The 16033-nt window shown below is 46.1% G+C and overlaps 1 protein-coding gene across 1 annotated transcript in view; it reads right to left on the reverse strand.

The window, feature by feature from the left end:
• The window catches only part of MAP2K5 (mitogen-activated protein kinase kinase 5), a 247457-nt gene that overhangs the window by 189134 nt on the left and 42290 nt on the right, over positions 1-16033 (reverse strand). Inside the window, exons 5-7 of the mRNA XM_040342241.1 lie at positions 13861-13901; positions 10227-10285; positions 385-433 (exon numbers count right to left, since the gene is read on the reverse strand). Coding sequence (XP_040198175.1) covers positions 385-433; positions 10227-10285; positions 13861-13901 — 149 coding nt within the window. The remainder of the gene's footprint in view (positions 1-384; positions 434-10226; positions 10286-13860; positions 13902-16033) is intronic.

Genomic DNA, 16033 nt, shown 5'->3' on the forward strand with positions numbered 1-16033 from the left:
AAGGTTCGGGTCTTAAGTGGTTAATGAACATGAGCTAAAGATACCCAAAAATGGGTAAGGTCCTTAACCTGCATAATGGTCCGGGGCTTAAGTGGTTAAACATTACACTTCTATGCATTTGTATCATTAGAACTACTTTTGACTACTGATGTTGCTAACATTTATAAGTCAACTTAAAATCTTCTACAGTATGGCTCAGTACATTGGTTATGTGGGCTTTTAACGCTCACATTTATTTATTGTTGAATAGAACTGTCCGACTGCTGGCTCTGTTTATTGGACTGTCTAATAATAAAAATCCCTTGTAAAAGAATTTCTTTGTGTATTAAATGTAAAAAAAAAAAATATCACTGAAAAAGCTAAAGCTTTTAGGACAAAGCTTACCTCTCCATTGGCTAAAATCTTTTTCAGCTCCGCAGAGGACGTCTTTAAGCTGTAAAATGAAAGAAAAAAGAAAGAAAATTAATAAAAATAAAAAAGAACAGAACACCATGAACATCTCAAGGTGAAAATATTAGACTACCGTATATACTCGAGTATAAGCCGAGTTCTTCAGCACATTTTTTGGTGCTGAAAATGCTCCCCCTCGGCTTATACTCGAGTCACCTTTTTGCGCCTCATCTCCCGGATTTTGGGGACCCGGTACCGGCCGGCCGTAGGTCCCCTGGACCCCAAACTTGGCACACACGTAGCCCCAAAGTTTGTTGTCCGGGGGACCTACGGCCGGGGAGCACCGATTTTTCAAAGCCGGGCACCCCTTCCATAGACTCCCATGTTAAACGTAAGTCTAGTCATGGACACAGTCAGGCATGGGACACAGTCAGGCATGGGCCGCAGTCGGGCATGGGCCGCAGTCGGGCATGGGCCGCAGTCGGGCATGGGCCGCAGTCGGGCATGGGCCGCAGTCGGGCATGGGCCGCAGTCGGGCATGGGGCGCAGTCGGGCATGGGGCGCAGTCGGGCATGGGGCGCAGTCGGGCATGGGGCGCAGTCGGGCATGGGGCGCAGTCGGGCATGGGGCGCAGTCGGGCATGGGCGCAGTCAGGCATGGGCGCAGTCAGGCATGGGCACAGTCAGGCATGGGCACAGTCAGGCATGGGCACAGTCAGGCATGGGCACAGTCAGGCATGGGCACAGTGAGGCACAGTGAGACAAGGACACAGTGAGGCATGCAGATGGACACCCTAGGCTTATACTCGAGTCAATAAGTTTTCCCAGTTTTTTGTGGTAAAATTGGGTGCCTCGGCTTATACTCGAGTATATACGGTAATTCACCAAAGTTTCTGTATTTGTAACACATAACCAGAAGCTCAGGAAATTGTTGTAGAAATGTTATTCAAATGTATTCAATATGTATTGTCACAGTCAGGGCCGGCGCTACGACTAGGCAAACTAGGCAGCTGCCTAGGGCGCCCAGCCGCTGGTGTTCCTACTCTCTTCTCTCTGAAGCAAGCAACCAAGTCTCAGCATCAGCCGCCGCTCCGTTCGCCGATCCAACTTCACTTTTACAGAAAAATCTGTAATGTGAACTTACAAAAAGACCCCCCTCCTCACCCCCCCCCCTCTCCCGCTGACCTAGAGCGCGACAATCACCCGTTCTCACACATCATATAGCCGCCTCACCGGTCCGGGGCTTAAAAATTCCCCTCGGCTTAATCTCCAAAAACGTACGTTTTGGAGCATTCTAGGAAACGAATCCTGGACATCACCAAAAAGGATCCAACGTAGTTTATTGTTCCCAACAAAAAGTCAATGGCAGCCATCAAGACTAAGACCCAGGAGAGGCGACGCGTTTCACACTGTCAATAGTGGGGTAGATTCAGTAACATTTGCGCTTTTTTTTTACGTAGGCGCAGGGCACCGTTTTTGCCCTGCGCCCCCGCAAATTTTCTGCGCTACCCTCGATTCACGGAGCAGTAGCTCCGTAAATTGCGTGGGCGCTCCGTCAAAATGCCCGGCGTAAGCGCGCGCAATTTAAATGATCTCGTAGGGGGCGGGAATCATTTAAATTAGGCGCGTTCCCGCGCCGAGCGTAGTGCGCATGCTCCGTCGGGAAACTTTCCCGACGTGCATTGCGGTAAATGACGTCGCAAGGACGTCATTTGCTTCAAAGTGAACGTGAATGGCGTCCAGCGCCATTCACGATTCACTTACGCAAACAACGTAAATTTCAAATTTCGCGACGCGGGAACGACGGGTATACTTTAGCATTGGCTGCCCCTGCTATAGAAGGGGCAGCCTTACGCAAAAAAACGACGTACGCAAACGACGTAAAATGCGTACGCAGGGCTCGCGTAACGTTGTGAATCGGCGTTAGTATGCAATTTGCATACTATACGCTGACCACTACGGGAACGCCACCAAGCGGCCTGCGTAAGAATGCAGCCTAAGATATGAGGGCATAAGAGCCTTATGCCACGCATATCTTAGGCTGCAGTCGCTGTAACGAGGTTCCTGAATCAGGAGAAGTCGTTACGCCGGGGCAAGTAAGCAATTGCGCTGCGTAACTATGGTTACGCAGGCGCAATTGCTCTTTGAATCTGGGCCAGTGCTTCTTCAAATCTGAACCCAGCCTAAAAGGAAAGGAAAGGAAGGGGAGGGGGGGAGACCAAGGGGGAAATCATCTTTGTCTAGGAATGAGGACTGAGTACCAGCTGCAAAAAACCCCCCCGCCCTAAAAAATTACCAAAAAGAGTTGGGAAGGGTTAGGATTATGCAAAGTCTGCTTTAACCACTTCAGCCCCCGGAAGATTTTACCCCCTTCCTGACCAGAGCACTTTTTGCGATTCGGCACTGCGTCGATTTAACTGACAATTGTCGCCGGTGTCCCGCGATCGTGTCACGGAGAGGCAGAACTGGGAGATGCCTATGTAAACAAGGCATTTCTTGTTCTGCCTAGTGACAGGACACTGATCTACTGCTCCCTGTCATCAGGAGCAGTGATCAGTGTTATGTCAGTGGTAGCCACGCCCCCACACAGTTAGAATCACTCCCTAGGACACACTTAGCCCCTTCCCTGCAAGTGTCATTTACACAGTACTCCGTGCATTTTTATACCACTGTTCGCTGTATAAATGACAATGGTCCCAAAATAGTGTCAAAAAGTGTCCGATGTGTCCGCCATAATGTCGCAGTCACGATAAAAATCGCAGATCGCCATCACTACTAGTAAAAAAAAATATTAGATGCCAAAAAACTATCCCCTATTTTTTTAGACGCTATAAATTTTGCGCAAACCAAATCAATATACACTTATAGGTAGATTCACGTAGGGGCGCCTAATTTTAGGACGGCCTAGCCTAGTCTTTTTAGGCTACACCGCCGTAAATTAGTTAGGCTATTAGTGATTCTCAAACCACTTACCTGCTAATTTTCGGCGGCGTAGCCTAAAAAGAAGCGGGCGTAAGGGCGCCTAATTCAAATGACTTGTTTGGGGGCGTGTACTATGGAAATGAGGCTTGACCTCACATTTTTCGATGTTTTTGCGTACTGCGCATGCGCCGGGCGACTACATTTCCCAGGGCGCATTGCGGCTAAGTACGCCGTGCGGCCCTATTGATTTTGACGCGGACGTAAACGACGCAACTCCCGATTCGCAAAAAACTTCGAAACTCGCGGCGGGAACGGCGGCCATACTTAACAATAGTTAGTCCACTAGAGCATAGCTCTAAATTTAGGCAGCCTATTCCTTACAGAAACGACGTAACTCAACGGTGTAGGCCCGGCGTGCGCTCGTAAATCGTCGGGAACCGGCGTATCCCCTCATTTACATAATCTACGCCGGCCGCAATGGACGCGCCATCTAGCGGCCATCAGAAACATTGCAAGCTAAGATAGAACGGCGCAAGCCGGCCTATCTTAGCTTTGTTTAAGTGTATCTCTGTTTGAGAATACACTTAACCACTTGAGATCCGCGCTATGGTCGAAAGACGTCCACAGCGTGGCTCTCAAGTGCCGGGTGGACGTCCTGTTGTTGTTCCCTGTGCGCGCCGCTGGGGGCGCGCAGCGGGGAAACAACGTGCCCGGCGCATCGTTCGGGAGCCGATGCGAGTGCCTGCCGGCCGTGATGTCCGCCAGACACTCGTGATCGTCGGTTACACAGCAGAGACGTGGAGCTCTGTGTGTAATGATGAGGTGTAAACACAGAGCTCCATGTCCTGTCAGGGAGAGAGGAGACCGATGCTGTGTCCCTTGTACATAGGGACACAGCATCGGTCACCTCCCCCAGTCAGTCCCCTCCCCCCACACAGTTAGAACACACCCAGGGAATACATCTAACCCCTCCCTCACCCCCTAGTGTTAACCCCTTCACTGCCAGTCACATTTATACAGTAATTAGTGCATTTTTATAGCACTGATCGCTGTATAAATGTGAATGGTCCCAAAATTGTGTCAAAAGTGTCCGATACGTCCGCCGCAATATCGCAGCCCTGACAAAAAAAAAAACGCAAATCGCCGCCATTACAAGTAAAAAAAAAAAAAATCATAAATCTATCCCCCATTTTGTAGGAGCTATAACTTTTGCGCAAACCAGTCGCTTATTGCGATTTTTTTTTTTTTTACAAAAATACGTCGAAAAATACGTATCGGCCTTAACTGAGAAAAATTTTTTTTTTTTTTATAAAAAATTGGGATATTTATTATAGCAACAAGTAAAAAATATATATATATTTTTTTAAATTGTCGCTCTTTTTTTGTTTATAGCGCAAAAAATTAAAACCGCAGAGGTGATCAAATACCACCAAAAGAAAGCTCTATTTGTGGGGAAAAAAGGACGTTAATTTTGTTTGGGAGCCACGTCGCACGACCGCGCAAATGTCAGTTAAAGCGACGCAGTGCCGGAAGCTGAAATTTCGCCTGGGCACGAAGGGGGTTTATGTGCCCAGTAAGCAAGTGGTTAAACAAACGCCGGCTTAGATTCATGCCCCGTACACACCATCACTTTATGTGATGAAAAAAAACGACATTTTCTGTGAAGTAAAAAATGACGTTTTTGAAACTTCAATTTTCAAAGACGAAGTTGCCTACACACCATAGTTTTTCTCACAATGTTCTAGCAAAGCGAGGTTACGTTCACCACGTTTTTCCATTGAAGCTCGCTTCATAAGTAGCTTCTGGGCATGCGCGGGTGAAAAAACGTCGTTTTAAACAACGTTTTTGCTACACACGGTCAATTTCTGTGAAGTAAAAGTTGACGTTTTGAAAAACGACACATAAAATTGAAGCATGCTTCAATTTTTTTTGCTCGTTTTTTAGAAGACATAAAACGACGTTTTCCCCCACACACGGTCAATTAAAGTGACGTTTTTTAAAACGTCATTTTTTTTCATCACATAAAGTGATGGTGTGTACGGGGCATCAGAGTTAGGCCGGCTTATCTGCAGATAAGCCGGCCTAACTCTTTGTGAATCTACCTATTATTGCTTATTTCTACCAAAAATATGTAGAAGAATACGTATCGGCCTAAACCGAGGATTTTTTTTTTTTATATATTTATATATTTTTGAGGGGGGGATATTTATTATTGCAAAAATTTATATCTATTGTATTTTTTTTCAAAATTGTCACTCTATTTTTTTGTTTATAGTTCAAAGCTCTATTTGTGGGGAGGACGCCAATTTAGTTTGGGAGCCACGTCGCACGACCGCGCAATTGTCACTTAAAGCGACGCAGTGCTGAATCGCAAAAAGTGCCCTGGTCTTTGACTGGCAATATGGTCCGGGGGTTAAGTGGTTAACGAGGGTGAGTTTTGTATCTGAAATTTTCCAATAAATAATAAATTAAATGACTTGTGTCACAATATATATATATATATAGGCCCGGATTCACAAAGACTTACGACGGCGTATCAGTAGATACGCCGTCGTAAGTCCGAATGCGGCGCCGTCGTATCCATAAGCGTATTCTCAATCTGAGATACGCTTATCTGTTGCTAAGATACGACCGGCATAAGTCTCCTACGACGTCGTATCTTAGCTGCCTATTTACGCTGGCCGCTAGGGGCGTGTACGTTGATTTACGCCTAGAATATGCAAATGCCGTAGATACGCAGATTCACAAACGTACGTACGCCCGTCGCAATTAGTTACGCCGTTTACGTAAGACATACGCCGGCGTAAAGATAAAGCTGCTCTCTAGGTGGCGCAGCCCATGCAAGGTATGGACGTCGGAACAAGCGTATCTTTTTACGTCGTTTACGCAAGTCGTACGTGAATGGGGCTGTGCGTAAGTTACGTTCACGTCACAGGCATTGAGCCGGCGTATCTTAGGGCATAAATTCGACGTGATACTGAGCATGCGCCGTTCGTTCGGCCATGCATCTACATGGGGTCACGCTTCATTTAAATACAACACGCCCACGACCTGCCTACTTTGAAATACGCGCGCTTACGCCGGCCCATTTACGCTACGCCGCCGTAACTTAGGACGCAAGTGCTTTGTGAATACTGCACTTGCCTCTCTAAGTTGCTGCGGCGTAGCGTAAATAAGATACGCTACGCCCACACAAAGTTACGCCGCCCTACGTGAATCTGGGCCATAGCGTATATTCTATATATATATATTTTTTTTTCTTTGCTATTTTTCTTCCACACGAAAGCTGAGTTCCCCTTTAAGTGTGAATGGGCCCTAAAGGACGGTGGTGCAGCTGGAGTAGCCAGGTGAGGAAGAGACTTCAGGCTGTCTGAAAGCACAACATTCATAATTCCGCAGCCCTGAGCCACGCGTAATACAACGTGTCTTCGTGTAGCGGCGGGTCACGCTTTGGTTACCTTATTAGCAATCCATGTTAATAGCATTTCCTTCCCTATTAAATAGCTGGCGGAAATTCTTTGAGAATCGCACACATACGCACAACTCTCCCTTCTCTTTTCACAAACAGCCCCGGAGCTGTAGTAGGGAAACCTCGACTCATTGTGGGAGATTTACTAAAACTGGAGCACTCAGAATCTGGTGCAGCTGTGCATGGGAGCCAATCAGCTTCTAACTTTCAGTTTGTCCAATTAACCACTTCCGGGCCGGCTCACGCCGATATACGTCGGCACTTTGAAGGGGGATATCGTTGTTATGGCAGCAGCTAGCTACCATTACCCCGGTATCCTCTTCTTCTTCTTTTTCTTCTTCTTCAGTGAGCAGTCCGGTTTCAGATAAAAGTGGTCTCTGCCGCGGATTCGCCGCAAGATCACTTTTATCAGCAGCGGGAGAGGGCCTCCCGCCGCTCTCCGGTGCCCTCCGCTGCTTATCGGAGCCAAATCGGATCCTTCTTCCTGTTAGGTATGGAGAGGAGAGATGGAAAGATGGCCCCCATACCATAGTAGGGCGGAAGTGACGTCAAAACATCACTTCCGCATAGCTCTTCACCACTTGCCGACCGCCGCACACCGATGGACGTCGGCAGAATGGCACGGGCAGGCACACTGGCGCACCTGTACGTCCCTTTAAATTTGATGCTCAGCGGGCACGCGCGCCCGCCGTGTGCCTCGTGAGCTCGCTCGCGGGTCCCGGGAACTCGATGTTCCCGGGAGTCCCGCGATTGCGGTCGGTAAAAGGCAGAACAGGGGGATGCCTTTGTAAACAAGGCATTCCCTTATTCTGCCTAGTGACATGTCACTGATGACCGTTCATCATTGACGTGTCACTCGTAGCCACACCCCCAAGAATCACTCCCTAGTACTGATTTAAACCTCTTCAGCGCCACCTAGTGGTTAACCCCTTCACTTCAGGGTCATTTTCACAGTAACCAGTGCAGTTTTATAGCACGGATTGCTGTATAAATGTGAATGGTGTCAAAAGTGTCCGATGTGTCCGTCGCAATGTCACGGTCACAATTAAAATCGCAGATCGCCGCTATTACTAGTAAAAAATAAAAATAAATAAAAATGCCATAAATCGATCTCTTATTTTGTAAACGCTATAATTTTGTAAACGCTATGGGCCAGATTCTCAAAGGCGTTACGACGGCGCAACACCATTAGCGCCGTCGTAACACCTCATCTGGCCCCGGGTATCTATGCGACTGATTCTCAGAATCAGTTGCGCATAGGTACCCATTAGATCTGACAAGCGTAAGGCTGTTACGCTGTCAGATCTTAAAAGTAATTTTTTTTCCCGCCGCTAGGTGTCGCATCGTCGCTTTTCCCCGTCGTCTATGCAAATGAGGTAAGTACGGCGATTCCCGAACATACGCGAGGTCGACGCAGCGAATTAACGTCGTTTGCGTAGCGTACCCGACGCGTAAGGTTGCCCCTGCTAATTAGCAGGCGCAACCAATGTTAACTATGGCCGTCGTTCCCGCGTCGAATTGAATAAAAATTACGTCGTTTGCGTAAGACGTCCGTGAATGGCGCTGGACGCCATTTACGTATACATCTAGGCAAATGACGTCGGGGCGACGTCATTTAGCGCAATGCACGTCGGGTAATTTACCCGACGGAGCATGCGCAGTACGCTCGGCGCGGGAGCGCGCCTAATTTAAATGGTGCCCGCCCCATTTGAATTGGGCGGGCTTGCGCCGAGCAATCTAACGCTACACCGCCGCAAGTTTACAGGTAAGTGTTTTGAGAATCAGGATTTAAACCTGTAGACCTGCGGCAGTGTAACGTAGAGCTCATACATTACGCTGCCCAGGAGCAGCGCTAATGTATGAGAATCTGGGCCTATAACTTTTGCGCAAATCAATAAACGCTTATTGCTTTTTTTTTTTTTACCAAAAATATGTAGAAGAATACGTATTTTTTTATTGTGATATTTATTAAATCAAAAAGTAAAAAATATGGTGTTTTTTCAAAATTGTTGATCTTCTTTTGTTTATAGCGCAAAAAATAAAAACCGCAGAGATGATCAAATACCACCAAAAGAAAACTCTATTTGTGGGGGGAAAAAACATAAAGGGGCAGATCCACAAATATCTGCACCCGCGCAGCGTATGTGAGATACGCTACGCCGCCGTAACTTAATCGGGTTTGGTTTGAATCCAGAAAGAATTTGCGCCGTAAGTTACGGCGGCGTAGTCCATCTCTCGCGGCGTAAGGGCGCGGAATTCAAATGCGGCGAGTAGGGGGCGTGTTTCATTTAAATGAAGTGCGTCCCCGCGCCGAACGAACTGCGCATGCCCCGTCCGTCAAAACTCCCAGGGTGCATTGCTCCAAATGACGTCGCAAGGACGTCAGTGTTATCGACTTACGCAAACGATGTAGAATATTTAAAATTATACTCGGGAACGTCGGCCATACTTAAAGGGGTGGTTCCCCCTAAAACACATTGCTAACAATAGATTCCTAAGACCCGTTACACTGCGGGTAGGCTGGCTTTTTTTTTTTTTTTTTTTTTAGTACATACCGATATCTCCCCGTCTCGTTCCTTGTCGGTGGGCGTTCCTAGTTGATTGACGTTCCTCGGAGGGGCGCGTACGTGACGTCACGACTTTCCGAAAGAAGCCGAACGTCGCTGCGCATGCGCCGTATAGAGCCGACTCTATACGGCGCATGCGCAGCGACGTTCGGCTTCTTTCGGAAAGTCGTGACGTCACGTACGCGCCCCTCCGAGGAACGTCAATCAACTAGTTCCGCCCACCGCCTAGGGACGAGACGGGGAGATCTCGGTATGTACGAAAAAAAAAAAAAAAAAGCCAGCCTACCCGCAGTGTAACGGGTCTTAGGAATCTATTGTTAGAAATTAGTTTTAGGGGGAACCACCGCTTTAACATTGAGTACGCCACCAAATAGCAGCTTTAACTATACGCCGGAAAAAGCCGAAAAAAACTACGTAACAAAATGCGACGGCCGCTCGTACGTTTAAGGGTAACATTTTGCTGCCATTCCACAAGCAAGCGGGCGCAATTTTGAAGCGTGACATGTCGGGTATCAATTTACTCGGCGTAACATTATCTTTCACAATATAAAAAAATTGGGCCAATTTTACTGTTGTCTTATTTTTTAATGCAAAAAAGTGTATATTTTCCAACAAAAAAAAAAAGCTTGCTTGTAAGACCGGTGCGCAAATACGGTGCGACAGAAAGTATTGCAACGACTGCCATTTTATTCTCTAGGGTGTTAGAAATATATACCAAAAAAACATGATTTTAACTTGTAAAACACCAAATCTCAGAAAGAGGCTCGGCCCTTAAGTGGTTAAGCTTTGACAATAAAACCTGGAAGCTAATTGGTTATTGTGCAGATTTGGCGCACTAAATTTTGAGTAAACTTCCCCCCATATTGTGCATACCCTTACCTATTGCTGGGCGATATGGAGGTGTTGCAGTTATTCGATGATCCGCCTCTTGTATTCACCTACAGCCAAAGGGGAAAAGCAGAAAAGATGGATGTTAGTGTATCGCGTCGGCGATATGCGGCAACATTAAATAGGCGTTTTGTCCCGCGATTCGCGTTTGTCAGCCTTTTTTTTTTTGCTGGAGGGGTGATTTTACACTGTCGGCTATGCCCGAACCCGCCCGAAAAAAAGGGTCCGGGACTTGTTTTGAGCTTCAGGCATTTCGGCGTGGAGATGTGAACCATCTCCATAGCCGACAATGTAAAATCACCCCTCCAGCGTATTGCAGGCTGCAATAGCGGCGGGCGTCTGGCGTGAAAACGCCTAGGTGTGAATGGAGCCTTATACACCTTCCCGCCCACACCAATTTTTAGCTTTCAGCGCTGTCGCATTTTGGTGGTATTTGATCACCTCTGGGATTTTTTTTTTTTGCTAAATTTTTTTTTAAAAAAGACCGAAAATTTAGAAAAAAAAAAGTTTTTTTTGTTTCTGTTATAAAACATTGTAAATAAGTAAGTTTTCTCCTTCACTGATGGGCACTGATGGTACTGCACTGACGGGCACTGATAAGGCGGCACTGATGGGCACCGATGAGGTGGCACTGATGGGCACCAATATGCGGCACTGATAGGCGGCATGGATGGGCTTGGATAGGCGGCACGGATAGGCGGCATGGATGGGCTTGGATAGGTGGCACAGATTGGCAGCACGGATAGACGGCACGGATGGGCACTGATAGGCGGCACGGATGAGCACTAATAGGCGGGGCACGGATGGGCACTGATAGGCAGGGCACGGATGGGCACTGATAGGCGGCACGGATGGGCACTATCGTATGTGTTGTACTAATGGATGCCAATCAGTGTCAAACAATGCCTGCCGATCAGTGATGCCCATTGTGGGCACTGATTGGCATCCATTGCGGCACTGATTGGCATCCATTTTATGTGTCCTTCTCATCCCTGGTGGTCTAGGGTGGCATACTTTTTTTTTTTGCATCCTTGGTGGTCCAGTGGGCATCTGAGAAAAAAGGAGGAGGAGGAGGAGACTAAGCTAATACAGATATTATTATTATTATTATTATTATTATTATATATACCTGTATTGGCTTAGTATTATTATTATTATATATATCTGTATTGGCTTAGTATTATTATATAGATCTGTATTGGCTTAGTATAATTATTATTATATATATCTGTATTGATATATATATGTCAATACAGAGATTATATATATATAATAATACTAAGCCAATACAGATATATATAATAATACTAAGCCAATACAGGTATATATAATAATAATAATAATAATAATAATAATAATAATAATAATAATAATAATAAGCCAATACAGATATATATAATAATAATACTAAGCTAATACAGATATAAGCACAAAAATATTATTTGATGCATATTACATGACGTGAATATTATATATAATATTCACGTCATGTAATATGCATCAAATAATATTTTTGTGCTTATATCTCATATATATATATATATATATATATATATATATATATATATATATATATATATATATATATATAAAAATAATAGAATCCAAATTACATACATGAGTGCTCCTACCTAGAAAAGCAGCACCATAAAAATAATAAATAAATAAAAAATAGAATAAAATAAAATAAAATACAGCTGTTTGTACCCATGATTTTAATGTTAATAATTAATGAACATGAGCTAAAGATATTGAATCATGAACTTTGCCAAGTGAATTCTTTCTTAGGCCACTGCTGCTGTTGTACTGTACAGCCAGCCTTTTTAAATACCACCAAAATAAAGCTCTATCGGACTCAAAATTTTTTGTGTCGTGTTGCATGACTGAGTAATTGTCATTCACAGTGTGACGATGCTGAAAATTGGCCTGGGCAGGAAACGGGTAGAATTGCCCGGTGGTGAAGGGGTTAAAAAATTTGCATTCTATTAGTTTAAAGATCATATTAAATTATCTACTTTCCTACAATCAAATTTTTCATCTGGACCAATCAGAATCATTTTGAATAAATTGATCGATTTTGTTCGACATTGATTGATGCCAGGATTTGTCTTTACAAAGATCAAATGATAATATCCAATTCTGCGAATGATAGTTCATTCAGATTGTTACACAAGGTGTAGAACCCCTAGTGACCAACCTGCAGCCCCTTGGCACTTCCTGTGCAGCTCTTGGGGCCCCTATAGACTAATCTGTGTTTCCTTATTGCTCTGGTATAGCAGTGATTACTACCTGCCCCGTGTAATGTCTGCAGGCTTCAAGTCTCCTGTACTATGTCTGCAGTCTCTGACCATCTCCTGCATTATGTCTGCAGTCTCTGGATATCTCTTGTATCATGTCTGCAGTCTCTGACCATCTCCTGTATCATGTGTGTCTGCAGTCTCTGACCATCTCCTGCATTATGTCTGCAGTCTCTGGCCATCTCTTGCATCATGTCTGCAGTCTCTGGCCATCTCTTGCATCAGGTCTGCAGTCTCTGGCCATCTCTTGCATCAGGTCTGCAGTCTCTGGCCATCTCTTGCATCAGGTCTGCAGTCTCTGGCCATCTCTTGCATCAGGTCTGCAGTCTCTGGCCATCTCTTGCATCAGGTCTGCAGTCTCTGGCCATCTCTTGCATCAGGTCTGCAGTCTCTGGCCATCTCTTGCATCAGGTCTGCAGTCTCTGGCCATCTCTTGCATCAGGTCTGCAGTCTCTGGCCATCTCTTGCATCAGGTCTGCAGTCTCTGGCCATCTCTTGCATCAGGTCTGCAGTCTCTGGCCATCTCTTGCATCAGGTCTGCAGTCTCTGGATATCTCTTGTATCATGTCCGCAGTCTCTGACCATCTCCTGTATCATGTCCGCAGTCTCTGACCATCTCCTGTATCATGTCCGCAGTCTCTGACCATCTCCTGTATCATGTCCGCAGTCTCTGACCATCTCCTGTATCATGTCCGCATTCTCTGACCATCTCCTGTATCATGTCTGCCGTCTCTGACCACCTCTTGTATCATGTCTGCCGTCTCTGACCACCTCTTGTATCACGTCTGCTGTCTCTGACCACCTCTTGTATCACGTCTGCAGTCTCTGACCACCTCTTGTATCACGTCTGCAGTCTCTGACCATCTCTTGTATCACGTCTGCAGTCTCTGACCACCTCTTGTATCATGCCCACAGTCTCTGACCACCTCTTGTATCATATCTGCAGTCTCTGACCACCTCTTGTATCATATCTGCAGTCTCTGACCACCTCTTGTATCATGCCCCCAGTCTCTGACCACCTCTCGTAACATGCCTATGTGTCTTGCGTCTGCTGTCTCCGATGATGTACATTTACCAAAATGATATGTATGGTGATGTTGCCCCCATATTAAGTCAACTAAAGGGTTAATGCCCAATGAGCTGCCAGTAAGACTCAAGGTTCGGCTCTACGCCGTGCACGCGACTTTCCCCGGTAAAGGCGAGTCCCGCTTGTCAGCAGAGTAGAAGGTACAGCGTTTCTTTCTTTTTTTTTTTTTGACGTTTCAATAAGTGGAACACAGCATTTCACATCCATCCAACTTTACTGAAACAATTATTGAAATTCCTACCTTGAGGCCATGTATGTTCCGCTTCCCGGGAGGCTTGCAGGCTGCAACAGTAATAGACTAAAATTGTAGATCACATCGGGGCCATTTACAATTCCCCCCCCCCCCCCCCTCTCCTCCTCACCCCCCCCCCTCTTTTTTTTTCCTTTGAAATGAATCGTTTAAAAAGAAATGAGAGTGACACCAAAATTAGCAGCGAGGAATGATTGAAGAGAGGCGAGAGAGGAGTCCCAGAAGATGGGATCCTTTCTGTGACAACCCCCCTGACACCGGCTCATCTAAATTCTAATTTCTGCTTAAAAAGGCATAATACAAACACACAAACACACACACACACACACACACAAACATACACATACACACACACACACACACATACACATACACACACACACACACACACATACACACACACGGTGAGGCGAGAGAGGAGTCCCAGAAGACGGGATCCTTTCTGTGACAACCCCCCTGACACCGGCTCATCTAAATTCTAATTTCTGCTTAAAAAGGCATAATACAAACACACAAACACACACACACACACACACACACAAACATACACATACACACACACACGGTGAGGCGAGAGAGGAGTCCCAGAAGACGGGATCCTTTCTGTGACAACCCCCCTGACACCGGCTCATCTAAATTCTAATTTCTGCTTAAAAAGACATAATACAAAACACACACATACACACACAAACACACACACACACACAAACACACACACACACAAACACACACACACACACAAACATACACACACACACACACATACACACACACACACACAAACACATACACATACACACACAAACACACACACACACACATACACACACACACACACATACACACACACACACACACACATACACACACACGTGAGGCGAGAGAGGAGTCCCAGAAGACGGGATCCTTTCTGTGACAACCCCCCTGACACCGGCTCATCTAAATTCTAATTTCTGCTTAAAAAGACATAATACAAACACAAACACACACACACACACACACACACACACACACACACAAACAAACACACACACACAAACACACACACACACACACACACACACACACACAAACACACACACACAAACACACACACACACACACCCCGATTGTGTACTGCCCTTAGTTCCACATTGTGGAGCAGGTGCCGCGATCCTGGGAATTCCGGGCAATCGGAAAGGAACCGACTATTCATATTAATACCCGGGATGTGCCGCTCGCGCCTCTTATTAAATGTTCCCAATATCTTTTTCCACAGAGGTCACCGCGGGCCACATACAGGAGCCTGGCAATGCGGCATTTATATCCAAGCGGGTATAAATAATAGTAACCCCCCCCCCCCCAGACGGCAAATGTATGCCGAATATTCCGACCAGAATAAGGAAACCGCAGATTCAATCTCACCCACCAAAATCTATTTAACGCCTACCCTGCCAAGCCAGATAGAAAAAAAGGCAGAGCGCCCCAAGTCCATTAACACCTATGTACGTTTTTTTATTTTTATTTTTTCAGGGTCAACGCACACCTGTTAACCACTTCAGCGCCGGAGGACTTCACTGCTTTTTTTTGCGATTCAGCACTGCGTCGCTTTAACTGACAATTGCGCGGTCGTGCGATGTTGTACCCAAACAAAATTGACGTTCTTTTTTTTCCCCACAAATAGAGATTTCTTTTATATACTCACTTATATGGACTCTTCTATCATGTACCGTATATACTCGAGCAGGGGTCGACAATATCCGGGCGCCAGTAGGGTAGGGTGTGCGCACATTTAGGCTGGGTGCATAGTGCCACTCCCATTGATTAGCCATTCAAACATGCAAATGAGGGAAATACGGCGATTCACGAACCTGTGTGCGCCCGACGCAGGCTACGGGAGGTGAGCGCAAGTTGTACGTCCGGCGTAAAGTTATTCCCCATAAAGGAGGTGCAACCCAGCAGCAGACATGCAAAGGTCTGCACCAGGGAACACAAGCCGGCGTATTTTACGTTGGACGTGTGTCTGGCTGGGCGTTGGTTACGTTCACGCCGTACGCAGTGATCCGGCGTAGTTTAGGCAGTTGTTCCGACCTGGTTGTGAGCAAGTGCAGGGGGATGTGTCCACGTCACGGCGCATGCGCAGTTCGTGATACGTATCTGTCTGGCGCTCGGCCCATCATTTGCA

This window comes from Rana temporaria, chromosome 3, assembly GCF_905171775.1.
Source record: "Rana temporaria chromosome 3, aRanTem1.1, whole genome shotgun sequence".
NCBI lineage: Eukaryota > Metazoa > Chordata > Amphibia > Anura > Ranidae > Rana > Rana temporaria.